General features: G+C 31.4%; 1 protein-coding gene across 2 annotated transcripts in view; it reads right to left on the reverse strand.

Moving 5' to 3' along the window:
• Nucleotides 1–1,471: 1,471 nt before the first annotated feature.
• The window catches only part of LOC130453362 (G-protein coupled receptor Mth-like), a 37,022-nt gene continuing 15,561 nt past the window's right edge, over nucleotides 1,472–22,932 (reverse strand). Inside the window, exons 4-9 of one of the 2 annotated variants that reach the window (XM_056793061.1) lie at nucleotides 18,841–19,011; nucleotides 13,001–13,079; nucleotides 11,343–11,500; nucleotides 9,415–9,574; nucleotides 7,381–7,660; nucleotides 4,569–4,707 (exon numbers count right to left, since the gene is read on the reverse strand). In XM_056793061.1, coding sequence (XP_056649039.1) covers nucleotides 7,402–7,660; nucleotides 9,415–9,574; nucleotides 11,343–11,500; nucleotides 13,001–13,079; nucleotides 18,841–19,011 — 827 coding nt within the window. In that variant the 3' untranslated portion in view covers nucleotides 4,569–4,707; nucleotides 7,381–7,401. Of the gene's footprint in view, nucleotides 4,708–7,380; nucleotides 7,661–9,414; nucleotides 9,575–11,342; nucleotides 11,501–13,000; nucleotides 13,080–18,840; nucleotides 19,012–22,932 lie in introns of both variants that reach the window. The other variant, XM_056793062.1, reaches the window with a different exon arrangement.

Genomic DNA, 22,932 nt, shown 5'->3' on the forward strand with positions numbered 1-22,932 from the left:
TGTATAAGGATATTAAAAATTGGTTGAAAAAACACTGGAGCTTATCAAAATAAAATAACACTGTCTAATCTAAAACACAATGAGCTTGGAAATGACATTTGGATTATTATGTAATAGTATTTTTGGTAATTTTCTGTATTGTGTTGGTGCTCCTGAGTAACAGTTTCATTTTGACAGCTGACTGCAAGATGAATTATTTGGTCATGTGTGAGGTTATTTCAATTTTAAGATATTATTTACAATAAATTATGAGTTTTTGGATAATGTAGTCGTGAAATATGAACAAAACATACAAATTTTCATGGCGGTCCCATAATTCTAGTGGTGTAAATTGAAGTTATAAACTCCACATTACGCTTAGAGGATGATAACTGAAACAAATTTTCTTCAGTATGACTGAAGTTGGTAGGTTTGCAGAAAACTCCTGAAATATGGTAAAAAGAAGTATAGTTGGCAACGCTGATCTAATTATACTCTACAATTATATTTACTTTAATTATTGAAGAAAAGTTAACAACAAATGATATAAGTCATACTCGATTCTTAAAAAATGTTGAATTATGTAGTGTATTGATTTTCAATCTTTAAGTATTTTATTTATAATTAATATTAGTTTACTAATGGTAATTAAAGTGTTGAAGTTACCAGGTTCAACCGTGGCAAGCTTGTACAATCCACAGTGATATTTTCAATTGAAGGATAAATATATAATTATGATTGCAACTGGAAAATCCTGAAAAATTTAAGTTTCAGGAGACAAAGCGAGGAATTTTTTATTGTCCAACAAAGTGTTGAAATTTTGATTTTTAAACTTAAGTCTCATTTTTATCTTAAATGCTCTGAAAAAATAAACAAAATTAGAAATTTTTCATTAAAATAATCATATGTGGTGGATGAAAACAGTTGAATCTTATCGTCAAAATACAATCTACTATTTATGAAAAAAATTATGAGAAAATGTGGGAGTTTATCATATTTTATTTAAAAACTATTTACTTAACGTTACAAAGAAAGAATAAAAAAAAACTCAACCTAAAAATTATTCTTTTTCGTACATGCATATTGCAGAAAAAAAACATTTGGGAGACAAATCGGGGAATTTATGGTTTTTGGATTTTTTATTGGCCAAAAGAGTGTTGAAATTGTGGTTTTCAAACTTAAATGCACCAAAAAAATAAACAAAATGAAAATCTTAATTTTCTATGACCAAAAATAGTGTAATAAATAATAACCATAATTTAATATCATCATATTATACAATTTATAAAAAAATTGAGTAAATGTATGATGGTCTTCCATATTTTTATAACTATCATACAAAATACAAAGCAATAGGACAAAATTAAAGTTCAGTAGAAAATAAATTCCAATTATTAATTTGTAAAACTATTATTAGAATGATTAGATTGGAACCCACAACTAGTTAATGAATAGAATTAATGGGATTTTTAATGAAAAAATTGACAATAGGTATCTAATTAAAAATATTTATTAGCAACAACTACATTTCATTTGTATATTATTTATCATATGAATTTAAACATGCTTACATATATGTATTGTTGAACATAAATATATTAAAAAATATCAAAACGTATAAAATATAAATTAGTACAACTAAAATTATTGGTACAAATAATAATACCACTTCGTTTACATATCTACGTCGTTGTGAATTTGATGCCAATACTTTCTCAAAAAACTAATTATTCCAGTGGGTATTACATATTTTTATATTCAGAATTCAGTTTCAAGAGAGCCAAATACTTTAAAATGAACGTTCACGGCATTTTTAGTTCATTGGGTAAACTCAACTTATTTATTATTATTAAATATTTTTTCATTAAATAACTTACAATCTCATCTGTACACAAAATATTTTTTTATTCGAATATTTACAAAAACTGATATAAGCTATTAAAATTTCTTCTTTAACATTCACAATACTAGATACAATTACATCACTATAGCAGACAAACGATTATCGTAGGTTTTTAAAAATATGAATCGAGTAATTTATTGTCCAAATTTTACAATTAACAAAAGTAGATTTCATTAAATTTGGATCTTAAATGCTTATAAGATGTTTTTCCATATTATATTGTTCTTGATGTTTATGTGTCCGTTCTAGCTATATATCTATAGGCTAAATTAGAAATGTGAAAGTCGAATTTCAGCACACACTTCAACTTTTTTTGTTATTTACATTTCTCATAATTTCGATGTTTCTATAAGTTATCATAAAAACATCTGCAATAATATCTTCATCTATTTATTTATATAACTATAAACTCCAAATAACTATAAACGGGAATGTCGCGTGTACTGAAACTACCTCCGTTGATGAAACCAATAATTTTAATTGAAAAAAAAGATCTAGCTTGCTCCGTTGAAAAATTAAATAAACAATTTTGATGCAGGGTCCTTCTAGGGCAAGCTACGATGCAAACTAAGACGTGTATTATGTCCCCTCCTGCTCCCTCAACTGCTAATTTTGCCCAGGATTAATAAATAATTTTTCAATCCCATTTTATCTGATAAAGCGAAAATGAGGGATTTTTTTTATAAAATAGGCAAATCTATTTTCTATGTTAGACTCATCCTGAGCAACACATTCTGAAATTATGTGAATAGACGTGTCATACTCAGTTGACAAAGTCCAATTAGGATACCTTAATTAAGTGAGTAGTATCTCAGCTTGTTTTAAACCTTCTTGATCCCTACTTTGTTTAAATATATGTAATTTAATATTCTATTATAATAATTTTTCATTTCGGGACGTAATCGTCTTACTAATGGTGTCCGGGAAGTGATTTACTACGGTTCGAGAAAGATGTTTATGGACGAGGCGACGAAGGAGCCGAGTCAAGAATATCTAATCGAGTAATAATAATTTCACGGACGTATATCGTAATATGAAATGTCATATATGGCAAATGTTACTAAAAAATAGCCCCTTGGATTATTCTCTTACTTCAAACGGGATTGGGAAAATTCGGCTCGTTCAGTCAGGCAGCACCATGAACCTTTAAACACATTCCAAATGATCGATGCGAAAGAATTTGAACATAGTCGAAGAAATAAAGCACAAAAAGGGCAAAATCCATGAATTTACGAGCACTAACATTAAAAATGGTTGAAAAATGAAAAATTTTCAACGGAAATAAGTTAAATTATACTACTCGAGGATTTTGGAGATCGCTGAAAATGAATATCATGACGGCGATGATCTGCGAGGTAGCGATGTCGTTTTAATAAGCTTGAAAAGAGTTAATTTACGAGTTTGAAAGTGGCTTTACGGCGATTGACGCGATATGAATGTCACTGATTGGGAGTGGCAACGAAATGAACAGTATTTAGTCCTAATAAAACACAATTGCCTAGCCACCCAGCGTCATGAATATTATAATATTTTACGGATGCAAAACCAATAGTGGATGCAGAAGAATTGTTTACACTGCAATGTCACTTGCAAGAATTGTACAGGCAATAATAGTACAAATGTTGACAATGAAGAAAGAGAATTATAATGCAGAAAAAATAATAACCATTGAATCATTTTTTCACTATTCTTTATAAAAAATAAATTTTTATAATGGAAAATGAGCTAGTCACTCAGAGTTATACTTGTAATCCTTAATCTTGAGAATCTCGTACATTCTTTCTGTCATGATATTCGTGTTAGCGATATCGAAAACCCCCAGGATGTAAATATTTGACCAATTTCATAACGAATTTTCACGGAGCTTTGGGAAACGATATATAAACCAACCAATCAGGGCCCCAGATACCTTGCAGGTCATACCGTCGTGTTCAGCTATCTAGAAAGCCATCAGAATGTATATATTTGGTCAAATTCATAATGAATTTCCAGGAAACGATGTATAAACCAACCACCCCGGGCACCACGTACCTCACAGGCTATCGCCGTCGTGATATTCGTGTTCAGCAACCTCGAAAACACCCACGATATGTATATGCGACCAATTTTATAACGAACTTCCAAGGGACTCTAGTAGACGACGTATAAATCAGCTATCTCTGGGCACCAGGTAACTTGCAGTGGTGATATTCGTGGTCAGTAACCTCGAAAACACCAGGATACATATATTCGGTCCATTGTTCCAATGCACAAATGCAATTTTTTCATTTCTTTCTCAAAATTTTTGTTTACAAAGTTTCCTGTGAGTCTCCCGAATCGATTGCATGTTGTTGTATCTTGTCATTCTAAAACTTTATCGTACATTTCGACAGATAAACGTCGATTTGTGAAACATTCGAATAAAAAAATATTTGAATGAAATTATAGAATTGATTGTACCCATACTTCAAAATTATTAATTGTTAATTCGTAATATGATTTTTATTAATATAATAAAAATTATAGAATTTTATCTAGAACGTAAAATGCCTCAGTTTTCAATTTCAGTCGCGTTGGAAGTAGAAACTCCACTTTTATCAGTCTTGAATTTTTCGAGTAGATTTTTGAATCGAGTGGAGTCCGTTTTCCTTTTTTCTTTTCCGCATAAACTTTGATAAATTTCTTTTCGAGTATATCGATTGGTTACAAAAACAGCAACGACGAAAATCCCTTGCAATCCTTCGATAACTTCGTATACTAAAGGGTTACCGTGATTGTGATTCTTAAGCACAGCATCTATGAACCATATGGCCGATGTTAACCATATCATAAAGCATGAGCGAGTTCTGAAATATAAAAAAGCTTTACATAATTTGAATTTTGGCTTCACAATTCAATAGGTTTCATAACCATCCTTTAGCACACCCTTGCTAAGGTGACAACTCGAAATAGAATTAACAGTTCTGGATTGATTAGAAATAATTGTTATATTTTGATTGACTAAAGATTAAGTTATTAGGCGTTATTGCCAGAATTTTTATTCACGTGATAAATATGTCTCTTGTATATCAGTTTCTTATAACTCATAAATTCTGAAAATTTTCATAATTTTACACATAAAACAAGTGCTAAAACATTAAACAAATCACGTAAGCACAATAAGCATTTTAGAGTGAAAGCCAGACATGCGTTAAAGTAAAAAATAATAATTCCTAATGTATTCCAAATGAATCTCTAAATATCTACGAAAGATTCGATAGTTTTTACGAGTTTTGGGAGAAATATCCACAGAAACCAGAAACATTTTGAAGGAAAACTCTGATATGACGTATAAAACGTTTAAAACCTCTGGAAAATTTACACACCCTAGACAAGCGGAACCTCAACCTTCTATTAGTTGTTTTCGATGTCGTTTTTTTCCAAAATTGGGGGCACATGGTATAAAGTGACATTTGCATGCAAGATTCGTGAAAAATATTAGTATTTTTGTTGGTATTGAACTCTGTATCTTAAAAATTATGAATATTTTTTCATGAAAATTTAGCTATTTATAGTAAACCGCATTACCTAAAAAACAAGCTCACTCTGATGATTCTGTCACAATTATTAAATCAGTAGTGAATTTTTAAACATAAGGGTTTCCTCTAAGTGAAACAAAAACGTAAAAATTCGAAACAAAGTTTATTACTTTTCTAAATATTGGCTCTTAGGGTCTATATATTTTTGCATACTTTCAAACCAATTCTGGATACGTTATAACAGACTTCTTCTTCAACAACTTATTAATGTAATGAAAATTGCTGTCCGCCCCTCTTTTGTTTATGAGTGGGTAACAGAAAAAAAGTCATTAGATGATAAATCGAGTGAACGTGGGCATTAATTCGATATTTTTCTCTTCAGTTGTTTGACGTGTTTTATGGGAAGAAAAATTATGCTACGATGCAAAATAGATTGTCTGTCGAAATTTTTACCTGTTATTTTGAACTCAAAAGAGAGGTTTAATCAACACGAAAAATTAAATATAATTTTTTTAAAAGCTCTGCAGCTTTATGCACTAAGCCCTCCAAGGAATGTGCTTATTTCGTAGCTATAAAATAGCACCATGAGCAGCTAAATTTTCATTAGAAAATATTGATAACTGTGTAAAATACTGCGAATTTAATATTAAAAATTATAAACTTCATTTTTATGGATTTTCTGCTTGGTTACCATTTCACCAAATGATTCCTGGTACTCCATGGTTACTTACTGATATTTCTAAGCGACTTTTTGATGGTGACCAGCTCGCTACAAAGTATGAAGAATGTACACAATGCCTTTATACTAAAACGTAGCAGTTGGGCTGAAAAGTTCGTAGACTAGCATAGAAAAACTTTTTTTAGATAGAATTTGATTGTATTATACAATATAGTTGTTTTAAAGAGCGATATAACGATTACGGAGGCCATACAATTTTTCTGTACCATTTTTATATGTATACGATTTGTCTTGGGCCTCCAAATTGGCTTCGGTTTCAACGATAACTTCTTCATCGGCGTAACATTACTGTCCAGCGAACATCCTCTTGAGGTCTGATAATATAAAATATCACCAGATTTGGAGAATACGGTGGATGCGGAAGCAATTCGAAGTTCAATTCAAGCAGATTTGCTACTATTTTCATTGATTCTTGGCACAGAATATTTTTTTGATGAAACAACACCGATAACGCTACATAATAACCATGTTTTTTTCCTTTTTAAGATAGTGGATTAATATTATACTATGAACATCCCAAAATACTGATTCCATAACCTTGCCAGGTAATTTTTGCCTATTTCTACGTTTTGGAGTCGGTTCATCACGAGCAGTCCACTCGGCTGACTATCGATTGGACTCCTAAGTGAAATTATAGAGCCATCTTTCTTCCATTGTCACATATCCACGTAAAATTCTGGTTGAGCTAACACATACCCAAATATTCATTCACGATAAGTCCAACATGTTTCTTTAATATCTTTAGGGTCGTAGCTATCTCAATCAACTTCACTTTACGGTTATACCAATTTATATTTGGTCCTTATAAATGTTTTTGTCAGTAACTGTCTCTTTGGAGCGTTCACTTGGGGCATTGGCATCGGTGCTAACGTCGCCTTGTTTAAACTTAGCAAACGACTTCTCAACGGTTGATTTTCCTGACCGAATAACGTCATGTAAAGCCTTGACTTCAATAGTTCTTTTTGCTAAAAACCATTCCTTTTTAATTTATTTTTTCAAACCAACAAAAGTGGTTCAAATCAAAATGCTCTAAATCAAAAACTAATAGGTGTTTTTTGAGGCTAATTGAAAATCATATGGATTTAATATAAGTAGGGCCATCTATGTGTAAAGCTACGAACTTTTTAGTCCACCTAATATATCTGGTTGGGCTGTTTCAGTTTACAAATTAGATTAAAAATGCAGGAAAGTTTGAAGTTCAGACGTTAGAAATAGACGATAATACACATTCCCACACATAAAAAATATATCGTCATACGTACGTTGTAGTATTCTTATTTAATTTAGCCATTTTGTTGTAATGAGTCTAATTCAGTTAATACATAATTTGAATTTCTACGGTATTCCGCTTTGAAACGATGTTGGTAATAATGTATTACAAAGACAATTAATATTAAAATGCCTTGCAAGGAGTCGATAAGTTGCAAAGAGAAAAGAAATCCGTTGTTAAACATGTCAGACATATCCGCAAATTTGTTTAGCAGTAATCCAAGGGTAAAAAATATCAACATTATTATCGTTATTACTACACTCTGGTAGGTCCTGTAAAATATGAGAAAACATTTTTATTATATTTGTACAAAAAATGTGCAAGGACACTACAAACGATTCTTTGGTTGTTTAAAAAAAATTCAGAATCAATAAACCGTTTTTGGTACTCGCACTTATCGACCATAAATAAACGTCAAAAACGATTATGGCCAATAAGAACAAAAAGTTTTTATTCACTTTGCAACAATGATAAATTCGTGGTTTTTATCATGACGATATTGGGCAAAGATGAATTGAAAAAAAAAACAAGAAAACAAGATTTTTGGGTTGAAACTAGAAATTAAAGGAGGGAACAATGTTGTGAGTTTTATAATTTGCTTCCTGCACTGAAAAATATGTTTAAATTACTACTTTTAACGGGTAGCCAACCTTTGCCATTGGGGGAGATTAAGTTAGGTTAGGTTAATCAATTCGACTCCTGGGTCATAACAGCTAAAAGAATAGCTTAACGTAAAAATGTATACAAGCTTTTTTGTAGAATTTTTCAAGAGATTCATTTTCTTTTCTTTGGAATAAACATTTTCGAAGTTATCTAGTAACGATGCGAATGAGATATTCAGGAAGGCATAACCTTCTTACATAGTTCTGTAAACATGAGGGAGATTTCCGAAAAATGGGTAACAGGTTTGCTTACAATCCTCAACAATCACGACTGACAAATCGTTAAAGCGTTTGGCGCTCTTCAATATGGTCAAGTTTTGGCAACGTTTCGTAACCGTTGACGAGGCATGGTTCTACCATAACACACTCGAGACCAAACTGTGGGTTTACTGGGGGAAACAGAAGGTAGTTTGTCAGGAAATCAAGTTGTTTGGATATATAATGTATAATCAAAATGAATAGATTGAAAAGGGTAGAATAAAGAATGATATTTATTATTTATTGGATCGATTTAATGGCGATTTTATACCAAAAATTTCTAAATTAGACTAATAATTGCCTCACATTATCCTCTAGTTTAGCTCTTAGTGACTATTTCTTTTTTACAAACCTGAAGGAATGGCATTACGAAAAGAAATTTGAGTTTAAAGATGAAATTACTTTAAATATCTATTTCAAATGCCTTAATAAATCTTAGTTTTTTGGAAGTAATAAAACAATTGAAAAAATGTTAGGTACAAAGTTCAAAGTAAACGTTATGGAAAAATAAAATGATTTTTGATCCAAAAACATTCATTTAAAAAGTCAGGGGATTTTTTTATCTGTCCTCGTATAACATAAACGTTTTTGAAGAGAAAACTTCAATTTCCCGTGGGCCTAAAAGTTAAATTAAGCTGTTAATTGATGTGCACAAGTCATTTATTTCATTTTATTTCATAAAACTTCATCTTGCAAAAAGTAAGGGTTGATAATTTCACCCCTGTATAATGTAACATGAATATTGAAAAAATACCCGTAGTTAGTGCTTCGTGAATGCACGAAAATTACAGAATTTCAAGTTTCTAGCTTCACTGAAATTTTGGAAAAAAAATAAAAACTTAATTATGGTCACCACCTTTTAAGGGTGATATCTCGGAAAGGGGTGGGCCGAGGAACTTTTCTTATAGGAAAAACCCATCTTCATTTCATACGAGCAATCATCTCTTGCATTTTGTCGCATGAATTCACAAACAAACTGTATATTGCCTTATGAAAAAAAGATAATATATATTATCTATATCAACGATATCAAATAATACTTATAGTTTTATACTAAATTTGAAATTTCTTCTGTTCCTATTCTTTAGAAAAGAATCTTGACTCACCTGTATTTGAAATGACTCCGCTTTTCTAACCAAACAATGTCGGATTTGTATTTTTTCGAATTGACTGCTATCAAATAGAAGGTATAAATTAGTGACGCTAGGGATGTTGCCAAAAGAAGTCCCATAGGAACAAAAAGTATCGCTATTCGAGTGTTTTCACCTAAAAATTTGTAAGAAAATAAACACAACGAATAAACGTTCCTAAAACATTAATAATTTTGATAAAAGAAGTTCATTAAATTTAGATATTTTATCATTTGATTTTTATATAATTTTCCACGTTATTGGACAACTGTAATAATTCAACATAAATAAATAATTTATCTGAAAATTATACTTTGTTATTTCACAAATTTTGTTCACAAAATATTTATTAGAAAGTTAGAAGAACACTTATTTTATCCTGATGCCATTTCAGATGTAAGGCAGGTAGAAAAATAAATATAACAAATTATTCTTTTTTGTTTTTGAATTGTCTTGGTTTCAGATCTGTTTTTATTAGAAATTAGATTTTAATGCATGTGAAAAATCAACGTTTCGACTTATAATAGTTTTTATAAAAATATTTTTACGAGTAGAAACCACAATTTTTTACCTGCTAAAAACTTTAATTTTCAATCAGAAGAGACCTTAAAATTAAGACACCTTATCAAAAAAAAAACATATAACAGGGCTAAAGATTAAGAAACTGAAAAAAAACAATTTATACACCACTTCGAGCAAAGTGTAATCAATTATTTCATCATTCAGCTGTTCAGTACACATTATAACACAAAAACAAAGTCAATACACCGCCATATTGGTAATGAACGTATTAGCGGGAAGTTTAAACCGAAAACTTAATTTTTAATGTGATTATAATATGAAAGAATTATTAGAATAGGTTTACGTATCAGATAAATCACTTTTTCAACATTTGTCAAAAACCCTATCGTAGATATATACAAAATTTTATTATAAAAATATGATGCAAAAAATTCAGGAGTAGATAACGTGAAAATAATGCTGTGATATAAAAAAACACCTTCTTTTCTGAGTTATAGGACTGTATAGATGCCTATTCAGAAGAATATTTTCTAATAAATAATTCTACACTACTATCTTAAGACCAGGGGCGGCTTATGCTCAATGGTTAACAATCCCTAACTTTTACATAGCTATTACATTATAAAGATAGCGAAAATGAATTTTCCAATCGATTTAAAAAAAAAAAGGTCTAAAATCGTTGTCACAAAGGAAAGCGTTCGCCATAAAGAGACATTCTGAGGGAATTATCATAAATTGTAATTATTTATTGAAAATATTTACGGTATTAGAACACAATCAATCATTTCTAATCGAACTGCATACTATCGAACATCGTCGAACTTACTTAAGGAAAAAATTGAAATGTATAAAAAATTTAGTTGGTTAGCGAACAGCTTAGCAAATAAAAACAAAAGAAACTATGTTCGAAGTGGGCATCTTGAACTTCTACACACTTCCGAATTCTATTAGAAAAGCTACTTAATAAAGACAGTAAGAAAAAATAGACTTTCATTATACAAGGGGAATAGTATTAAATTTTATCTCGAGGTTGTGTTGATTTTTTTTAAGCAGGATGTTATTAGAAACACTGCTATCAGTACACGAACACTCAAGTGTCCACTACACTACCTGCGAGGTTAATCGAATAATAAGGTGTAGAGACACTTCGTTTCGTGCTACCTTGCCTCGCCTTTCTGATCGTCGATTTGTGCTCTAGTCAAAGGACTCGAAGTGAGACGAAATAGCACGACATAGATACGCTTGGAACTTTGGTTAAGGATTTTGTCCAAGCGCCGATGCGAGTAGTGTAGTGGACTTATCCCAATAAACGATATGACGCCAACAAAAATCATATAGAAATTAAATAAAATTAAAAATCCGGTATAATCCAAAAGTTTTACCTTTAAATTTGCACATTTCTACTTCTTTCATGAACGAAGTCGGAACATCTGGAATTCTAGTTGGAATTATAGATATAACAAGAATTAAACAAGGAACCACAATTGACGTTGCGATATATAAATAAATACGTTCAGACATATCTTCACATGAAAATTCTCTGAAAAAAATATTAGAGAATTAACAATTAAAGCGTTACATTATTTTTCATTTCTTTTTCTAACGAAAAAGAGGTCTATATCTGAGACAATACAATTAAACGAATCCAGCAAAAAGAAAGTGGCGAAGCATCTTTTATAAATAACGTCAACCAGAAAAAAACAGTGATTATTCTAATAATATATTTCGATTTCTCGAAAAGAACAGAAATCATTTCTGATTTTCTGATACAGTTAATTTTTTTTCAACTATTGTAAATGAATCGATACCAATTTCGAAACAAAAGCATTGTACATAACATTGACAGTTCTTTTGGGTTCATTACAAGCAGTCAGGGAAACATAGAATCCTACTTAATAGTTTTTTAAATTACTAGTTTCAGATGTGTTACCACTTCCTCGCCCAAAGTATCAGTCCTTCAATCGATTTAAAAATATCGATTCGCAACGTAGAACGTAAATGATTCTTTTTGGAAAAACGGCTTAACTCCGCACTCTACCTCGGTGCAGACAAAATTGGAAAGTTGGAATAGGACCCCTCATGGTTTAATCAAATGTTACTGCTGCGTAAATCGAATCCATAACATTTTTGTTTCTTAAAGTGGAACGCATTTCGATTCTCGTGTAAAGTTTGAGCGTCATATCTCAATTAGTTATTTGTTTTTCTGGCGATATTGACTATGGAAAGAATGTTGACCAACGAGTTTGTTCAAAATTTTGTGTTTCCAATGGAGTTACGGCTACGGAAGCGCTGAAAATGTTGCAGAAGGGTTTTGGTAAGTTTAATACCGCGAAGTCGTCGAAAACTTTCCTCACGCAAATCACCCATCCATATCTGTTAGCGACAATAACTTTAAAAAAGGATATTTAGCGTGTCAATGCCAGATTCCTACGAAAAGATTCGAATCCTTTGCAAAAACAACGTGGAATAAAAATCGCAAAAAAGATCTTCATCAACGTAATTGAAGATTCTACATTCATTAAACGCATCGTAACTGGTGACGAGACGTGGGTTTATGAGTATGAAGTTGAAATTGCCGAAAATCTAGCGAACGGCGTTCCAAAAATGAATCGAAACCAAAAAAAAACACGTCAAAGTCAGTCAAAAATCAAGGTGATACTAATCGTTTTTTTTTAAATGTCCGTTGTTACCGTTTAATTTGTTTCAGTGAGTCAAACCATCTTTGGGTTTTGAGGCGTCTATGTGAAGCAATTCGTTAAAAAATATTGAATTTATGAGTATGCATTATGAGTGTCATCGCTTGGCCACCGTGCTGTCCAAATTTGTGACTTCTAACTCTTTTTGCAACTCAAACATATGCTTCGAAGAGGACGCTAGGAGGTACTAGACCAGTCTAATATCCAGTGCAGTTACTTTTACGACACTAAATTCACACTAGCTACCCTAGTATTTTAGAGCTATATCCTCGATTGCAAGAGACCCTGTTGCAATTATTACTCGGTGATTGATTATATATATATTTGAAAAGAATGTCACTTACCTAACAGTGAACATCACTTCGAGACACAAACAAGAAAACCATAAAAATGAAGCTAGAATGAACAGGAAGAATATAGATCCTAAAAAAAATTAGTTACAGTAACTTTTTGAAAGAACGATAAAAAATTTTGGTACATATTTAGAAGTGGGGCTCCACCCCAAACTTAATCCAACAATTTCGCGCATATCAGGTTATTTTTTTACTGTTTCGAAAGTACTTTAGAGGTGGGGGAAGCACATATTTTCCGTCATAACACTCATTACCTTATGCATGTCAATCATTATCCAATCATATCATTGTTTAGAAACAACGATTAGAAGTCAGCAAATTACTTCGATATGAAACAATCACTTCCTCTACCTCTGCGTGTTTATCTATGTTTTGATTGTGTGTAAAAACAGTTCTGCTGTAGCTTCATAGTTATTCCCGCAAAATACCTGTACCATACGGATTGTTTACAATTTTTTTCACTCACTCTTTTATCTTATATGGGGTGATTTTTAACTTTTTTTACATTTACTCTTGTTTTATTTGCTTTCGAAGTTATCGATGAAAATCTTGATGCCAAAATATGGCCGCCGATGAAACAGTAAACTAAAATGATGTTAAAAATAAATCGTGCACCGATCACCCCTCAAAAAAATGTTTCCCCCACCTTAACACAACTTTTTTTTCTCTCTAAAAGGATCTGAAGTGCAGCAAAAAATTTTTGGAGTAAGTTCGAATTGGAGGCACAATTTTATATAGTTATTAAAATTCTTAAACAATTATAAGATAAACAAATTATAGTATTCGTATTTCAGTTCACTTTATGAACTAAACTAAGGAATTTTTTAATTGGAATACCATTGGACAACAATATTGTTAATCGTATATCATGATACTATTAGTCCAGTGGCTCGAGACTAAAAATTACTCTGAAGTGAAATCAATTGATATATATATATATATATATATATATATATATATATATATATATATCTGTTTAAGCTACAATTCTTATTTTCGTCTCTCGAGCAATTGCTATGGGTCCGATTTGGTTCAAAATTAGCATACATGGCTTTTTTGGCGGCGAATTGATGCTATTAGAGTTTGGTTGAAAACAAATGAATATTTCGAGGGGTCGCAATGCAAAAAAAGTGGTTTTTGATCTTTGCTCACCTCTGCAGGTCAAATGAAAAGCGACTGAAAAATGAAATTTCACATGTAGGTTCAATTAGTTGCGAGATGATTTCCTGTCTAAGGTCGAAACTTTCCATCTCCAGCCCTCTCCATTTTATGGTCATTTTTGTTATATTTTCTTATTTTTTGGCCAAAAAAATTTTAACTAGAGGGTTCGAACTTCGCATGCAAGTAGGGGTGATGTAGAAGAATTGTCTTTCTCAAGTTCAAAATTTTCTTCTTCAGTTCTTGTAGCACAAAACGCCCGAAATCATTTTGATCGTTGTAATTGTTGAACTGGACCGCCTCCTATTTAATGTACGAGTATGATCGTTGCTAGGGTGATTTTTTTACTTCCCATTTTCGAAATTTCTTGTCATTATGACAATTTTTTCTTTGTTGTCAATTGGAATTGAACAAGAGGGTTCGAGACCACTGGGTCTATTGAAATTATGAATTTTCATTCGAGAGAGAGAGTTAACTTGTGAAATGAAAAGTTATTGAGAAATAGCAAATTTTCCATATAAAGAAATAAGATTGAGAATTGATATAATTTCCAAGAAATTCATTTTATGGAAAGATTTGTTTGTGTATTAGTTAAATTCTTTATTCGACGAAAAATTCGACTTTCGTGATGGAGCTCTGCTGCTCACGGCTTTTTTATATTAATGGAAACGTAAATCGGCTTAATTGTAGATACTGGTCACGTAACAATCCTCGTTGGATGCGTCAATCCCACACCCGATATCCTGAAAAAAAAATTGGCTCCTTTTTCATTGAGGGCAACGTGAATAGTCCGGCGTATTTAGATTTATTACAAAATAGTATTGGCTCGGATATTTCTACATCCAAGTAAGTATTTTCAATTACATTTAAAAAAAAAACTCCATTATAAAACGATAACAATATCTCAAACAACAATATTTGGCTACAACAAGATGGTGCCCCATCTCACTACGCGTGTGTTTCCCAGAAGATGGATTGGAAGGCGTCGTTTTAACAAATAGCCCCCGCGATCACCCGACATGAATAGAACTTGTTTGCACTACATTAAAAATAAAACAACGTAAATATATTCGTTTACCTACTTTGAGTAAGGTAGTGATTGAAAGCACGCGTCAAGTTATATCGGAATTCTACATGTGCAAATAATGATACAATACAACATGGAGAAAGAGATTCAAAATAATGTAATCATCGTATATTGAAAACTAAATATTGTATGGTAAATGTATTATTATAGTTGTCAAAATTGACAAATTAACGATTATTTTTGTATTCAATATGCAAAATGTCTTTTTTCAAAAGATTAAATAAATACACAATTAAACATTCTTCGTCTTTGTATAACAAAAAGATAATATTTGATATTCATATTATGCATACCTCATAAATCATTATATATAATTGAATTCTATTAATAAAACCTTATAACGAATGATAGAATACGTATTAGTAGAAAATTCCGGACATAAATACAAAAAGCTACAGTGTAAGGAAAATCAATTATGAGTGTGATTCAACAAAACCAATAACCTATAAAAAGATGCTTATACCAATAAATCAATATTTGCTCAGAAATAAACGGAATTCGTACTATTATAAACTATTTTTAATTGGTATGTGTAATTTTATGCTGTTCGGAGTATGTAAATATCATATTGGTTTTTAATTATCAGCAATCATGTTTTATAGTAATTTGGTTTCAGAACATTTGATATTTACTTTAACCAATGAATATCCCAATCAGTACTGTTATCCTAACAATATAATTTATGAAATTACTATGTACAGTATGTTTTTGGGGAAACCGGCCATAACATTTAATATGTTACCATTTTTTATCTTATTAATGCTATTTTATTTTGGTTTTTGAATGAAAAAATCAAACAACTTTAACATATGACAGGTCTGATTAATAGTTTGAAACTGTTTTTTTTTGTAGTTTAAAAATTAATTTGAAAAGTACTATTCATTTTAATGTTCTTCATCTAGTGTTTACTAAAAATTTTGTCATAAAATACTATTAGTAAATTTGTTCATTTACAATCCCTTAAAATAAAAAAAAAACAAACCACTTATCGTTCCAAGTTCCAACTAAATAAAGCAAAAAAATTAACAAAATTAAAATTCAGTCAAGTTGCGTTAAAACGTTTCAAGCTATTAATTAGACCTGGCATTTGTTAAAGTGTTTGATTTTTTTCATTCAAAAAACCAAAATAAATGTAATTTCATAGCATTTAATAAAATAGCATTAAGAAAATAAAAAATTATGAACAAAAAAAATTCTTATTTAATATATCAACAATAAAATTCAGGTAAAAAGACGACCCGTTAACAGGGAGTTTAAATGGTAACATGGGAAATCCTATGGCCGGTTTCCTCAGAAACATACGGTATATATAATAAGCAAACCAATATATTGGGCCTTGCTGCCAATTTTGGAAAATGGAAACTCTTTATTAAACTATAAATCTAAGCTTTCGGAAAGTGTTCTTCCCATCATCCGGGAAAGCTTAATTCGAGGATGACTTCCTAGGTGTTTTCATAACGGAATAGGCCACGGTAGAAGTTAAGGTTTACGAATTATTATTCACATTGAATATGTATTATGGAAATTTTTAAATTGGTTGGATCTCAAATTATTGATTTGAATCATCGACATCGCACGGTAGTATTTTGAGAAAATATGTGCATTGTCTAAAAGTTGTGTATTCAAAAACATACATATTCAATGAATCATAATTCAGAATCATAATTCATAAACCTCAACTTCTACCATGGCTTACTCCGTTATGAAAACACCTCATCCTCGAATTGAACTTTCTCTGATGATGGGAAGAACACTTTCCGAAAGCTTGGAATAATAGTTTGATAAAGAGTTCTCCTTTTCAAATTTGTTGCAATCCCCAATAATTTATATAGTTTTGTTGGCAAATTGTCTTGATTTTGGATCTCCTTTAATTGAAACTTCGTTTAAAAACAGATAAAGTATTGACGTCTCGACCTATTACGATCTATATAAAAATATATATTGACATGGACCATTTTCATCATTATATTGATCCATAGATCAATAAAATAATTGAACAAATTAATAGTTGTGCTATGGGGGCAACCATATCAAGTATTATTGCACAAATATTAATAGAAAATCTTGAGCAAACTTAAAATGAATATTCCATTATTTTTTCGTTACATACATGATTGCATTGTTGCTGTATTGATAAACGGAGTTGGAAATATCAATGTACAATCGACATTTAACAAAATAATATTAATTTTCTTGATATCAAGTTAAATAAACTGTACGAGTACGATTTCCGTGGCGCTTGGATTTGGATAATATAATTTTTAAATAAGTCGAAAAAACCTAACCCAACCCCACCGGGGCTTCGCCTTTGAAAGCATTCGGGGCGTACTTCTTGCTTGATAAACTCGTAACAGCATATTTCTACATTTATAGTTTATTTCAGAGAGGTATAGAGTAATAAAACCTCATTAGGTATGTGAAGGGACTACAGAGTGACCCAACGAATACTTAAGCCACTTTCATAGTTTGGCATTGATTTCATTGTAACATTTTTTTTCTTTTTATCAAGTGCAGGTAGTACCACCCGGGTTGGGGTCAATTTATGGGTTTAGCCTATTATTATTCATTCACAAACACTGAAAATAGTGTGCCAAAGGCGTGCCGGTAGGATACTCGTAAAAAAGAAAGCCGAATCTGAAGGCACTAATAGAAGGTTAAACGGTACCTGTTAAATGCAAAACGTTACTGTATCTACTACCTAAGTATTCCCTACAGAATATTTGAAGAACTATGCCTATGGCCGACACCGAAATTAAGCCGAACTGGAGGGAATTCCCAATTTTATTACTCTATACCTTTCTGAAATAGACTGTAATAATCGATGAAATCATAAAATTATCGCTAAGTATTATTGTATAAACGGTACTAAACAAGAGACAATTCTTTCTAAAAAAGTTGAACTGTTCTTGCATATTATGTAATATTTATCAAGTGATGAAAGTCATATATAACTTTTTCATATATTATTAGATTATTAGGGTGGATTATGAAAAAATTAAATAAAAAACCTTTTGTTTGTTAAATTACAAGAATCGTGTTGAATTTAAAGTGATAAAATCTTTATTCGAGACGAAAAGAGATTAGTGATCTTATTAGTTTGGCTGATAAAGCTATCCAACTATCAGATCCTAAATTTGGATGCATAGAAATTAAAAAACAAATGCTGCAATACGAGAAAACGATTAAATGATAAATAATGTGTTTGAGAGAAGGATACCCAAAACAGAACCTACAAACATCAAAATGTACTACATTTACAAAAAACAGTGAATTTAAAAGTTGATATAATCAGTTTTTAGTTGTGGGAGTGTGGCAAATCAAACACCAAATTGCACTATTTTTAATACATATGCTGTGCTTCAAAGAATTATTTGATAGACGAATGTAGTGTCTTGAATTTTGTTTATTTTTTTTAAATAAAAATTCAGAAATTATTATTCGAATCGACACGTGACATAAATATGGAGTATATTAATTAGTTTCATAATATCATAGAAATCACCTCAGTTATAATAGCGAGTAATTTTATATTATTTATTTCTTACTTTTTATTTTGATTATTGCTAAATTCTTTCTTATTTCTTACCTATGATAACACAATACGTGTTGACGAATTGAAATAGTATTAAACAAAAAAATGTTACGCCCATGGATATACAAAAACCAATGAAACACTTCTTGTATACATCCTTCACTTTAAGAATAAATTGATAAACCACTGCAGAAATGAAGTAACACGCTGTGGACAAGATTAAACCTAAAAAATTACAATACATACATACAATTACAATACAACAAATTACAATTGGTGACATAAATCTTACTAGACATTATGTTTGATAATTTTTCTATTATTGTTGATAAAGTTATTCTTTATCAAAGGTTCTACATTGTCCAAGACGTGAAATTGGAATGTAGTCGAATGAAAATTCAAGGGACCTGGAAATTATTTTCGAGGTTTATAAAACAACCAAATGGGATATAATAAAGGGATCAGTTCATAGTTGGCAGTATTGTTTCTACGGGAATCCTTTAAAAAACAAAATTACCAAAAATGCAGTTTTCTTTTGAACGTATGGGTACATTTTGGCCCATTACTCTATGTACAGTCTCGGGAAAAATAGCCGAAACATCGAATAAGCGGATCATTTCTTACTTTTACGAAAAATTGTCTTAAATGAAGTTTGTATACTATTTATTGGTGTTTTCTATTTATGTCACATTTTTTGAGATATAACATCAATTCTCTTAGATATAATATGCTGAATTGAAGTGGGAATCTGATTTACGAATTACATTGTAATTTTGAGAATTCCAAAAGTTTTATATCAAACTGTAAATAAAAATATTCATTTTCATCTTTCTCATGTATTTACTTGGAGCAATATTGATAACTGATAATCAAATTTACGACATTTCGTTTGTATAATATCCTTTGTATTTATTTCAAAAATCCAAAAGTTCTCCTTTTAAAAGTCGAACCTAGATCAACTTCTGCCTGAGATAATTATTTAATTGATAATAATTAGTTTTGGAAATAGAAGAAGATCGTTACAAGAAGCAGCCGATTTTTTTAATGATACATATCCTGATAGAATTTCTTATAAGTCTACAGCGACTCGAAATTTGAGGAAACTTGCAGTGTAAGAATATTCCTGGCTGTGGAAGAAAAAGACCAATCACAAATGAAGATAATGAACTTCATGTTATTCTAGTTGTAGAGGAAAAAAATTGAAATTTAATTTCCAAACTTGACAATAAATAACGATAGTAATAGGAGAAAAAAATTCATCCCTAGAAATATCAAGCATTAAATGAAGATGACCCTGATCAAATTATTACAATTTTGGGAAGCAATTATGTATAAAATTATTATTTTTCTGATGAAGCAACGTTTTTCTTGAACCAATTTGTAATTCCATACCATATCCTGTATTGATTGGATAATAATACTCATTGGGTGGAAGAAGGTCATACATAATATCCGCAAAAACTTAACGTATGTGGAATATTTAGAAGAATAATGTCACAGATAATTACTAATTTTACAAGATCAGGAAGACCCAGAATTTACTTCACTTTATTATATTTATTCCAATCTCACCAAGAAATGAATGATTAGAGCCAAGGTAAAAAATATAACACCTGAAATGATTCGCTAAGGTCATTTATTGACAGATTAGGATACTGGTATGTTTTTCACTTTGGCACTTAGGACATTAGACTTAACTATGATCTGTCGATTATAATATACGAAGCTCGTGATAATAAAATTAACATTTTTCTTTGTATATTCACGCCGGGCACAATCTTACTGTCTTAATCTTGAATCCTCGTCTTTTAGATTTTTCCTAGTAGAGGACGCAATTCAATAAAGTTTAGGCTTCACATTGGGTCAGAGTTTAAATTCAAACGAAGCTAAACAGGTCCATTTAAAATATTAACTGGTGATGTCATATTTCATAAAAATGCAACATAAATAGAAAGTCTGCAAATACCATTTGGTAATTTACGAAATATATGGAACAATTTTTCATAAAAGTCGTAATCAAGCCAAAAATTTGGTGTTCCAACCATTAGTCTGAGAACAACGTATATTTTTCATCTCCCTAAATGTTAAGAGTAGTCCACCACTAATTTTTCCTATTTCTAGATAAAATTTTTCATTTTTACTTTTTTATGATACAGCATTATAAAATAAATTTTTAACTCCCTAGGATTAACCCCTATTTTTCCATCGCGATTTTTTTATTTCTTTATTTTATCCACAGATCCGCAATAGGATTGCAAGATGCCAATGGAATATAATAATTATAGTACGATAAATACTTATTTATAATTTCAATTTCCTTTTTGTATCGATCTTAGCAGTGACTGTTATACGTATAATTTTGATTTTAATCTAATACGGCCATTATCGTACCAGTACATATTGTATTTAACATTTTTTGCAAATAGTTTTAAATCAAAACAGACACGTATACGTGTTTAATAAATATTCGTGTTCTATTATTGTGCAAGGTAAATCAAATAATAAGCAAACGAATACAATATTGAGTCACTGTTTCTCACAAATAAGTAATTTAATTTGATTTATTTACAGGTTATATGTACAAGATGAACGAAATCAACAGAGACAATTAGATCAAAGAGCAACGCGTAGAATCATAGTAAACAGACGTAGAGGAATTGACCAACAATGCCAACCAAGTTATTCGAGCATTTACATCAGATTTATTTCTTCGACTAGCATGCCAATATGAGCCTGATGTAGAATATTAGGCTAATTTCAAAGTGGTTATTGGACAACTATATGTATCATATTCTCGCCCAATTTATAGTAAAAATATGAATCATTATTTTTGATGTCTAGACTTTATTAACCTAAATAAATCATACTTCCATTGTCTAGAAAACGTTTTCTGTTATAAGTACATCCCTATACAATTATAGTAAGCTAGTTATTTTTATTGAACTAGAAAAATATTTCGTAGATATAATTTATATGGCAGAACAACGTTTGCCGGGTCAGCTAGTTATATACAGGGTGCGGCAGCATAACTTCCTTTTTTAAAAAGTTCGCCATTTAGTCGGTAGATGTCGTAACGGAGTGCTAGTGGTCTCGTTCGAGAGGGGGGACTATAAAGTTTTGTCCCGGCACAGTTCAGTCGCCATCATGCGTTGGAACAGTGAGGAGCGTGCGTTTGCCGTTGAGGTTTACTTTTCGAGCGGATGTTCTGTGATCGCAACCCAGCGCGCCTTTCGGAATCGCTTTAATTTAGCCCCCTTGGCCCCTGTCCCGGACCGGAAATCAATTGTTACGTGGGTCACTACGTTCAGACAAACTGCAAGTGTAACAAGACGAAGAACTGGAGTCCCTCGGCCCATTAGATCACCGGAGAACATTGAGTTAGTTAGAACTTCAGTGTTGCGATCACCACGGCGTTCTGCGCGCAAACATGCGTCTGCCCTTGGACTTTCCGATCGTTCTGTGAGGAGAATACTTCATGATGATCTTCATTTTCATCCATACAAGATGGCAATTGTGCAGGAACTTTCTGAACGTGACTTCAATTCTCGGAGGAACGCGTGTGAGGTTTTTCTGGAAGTCGTTCCTGAGGACGCTATTGTTTTTTTTAGTGATGAAGCCCATTTTCATTTGTGTGGATCCGTAAACAAACAAAACATGCGCTACTGGGCTGATACCAATCCTCGACAATTGCATCAACGGCCTTTGCATTCACCTAAAGTCACAGTGTGGTGTGCAATTTACTCACGTGGAATTATTGGTCCCTGGTTCTTTGAGGAAAATGAAGTCACAGTGACAGTGAATTCGCACCGGTATGTAAACATGTTACAGGAATTTTTTTTCCCACGGCTAGATGAGTTGGACTTAGGGGACACTTGGTTCCAACAAGACGGAGCAACGGCACACACTTCAAGAACATCGATGGCTGTTTTGAGGGAACACTTCCCAGAGCGTCTTATCTCAATTAGGGGCGATTTGGAGTGGCCAGCCCGCTCTCCCGATTTGACCCCTTGTGATTATTTCCTATGGGGTTTTTTGAAATCCCGTGTGTATGTGAACCGTCCAAGGACCCTACAAGATTTGAAGACGAACATCCAGGAAGAAATTGCCAACATAACGCCTGCTATGCTGGCAAGAGTCATGACAAAC

This window comes from Diorhabda sublineata, chromosome 2 (genome assembly GCF_026230105.1).
Source record: "Diorhabda sublineata isolate icDioSubl1.1 chromosome 2, icDioSubl1.1, whole genome shotgun sequence".
Lineage (NCBI taxonomy): Eukaryota > Metazoa > Arthropoda > Insecta > Coleoptera > Chrysomelidae > Diorhabda > Diorhabda sublineata.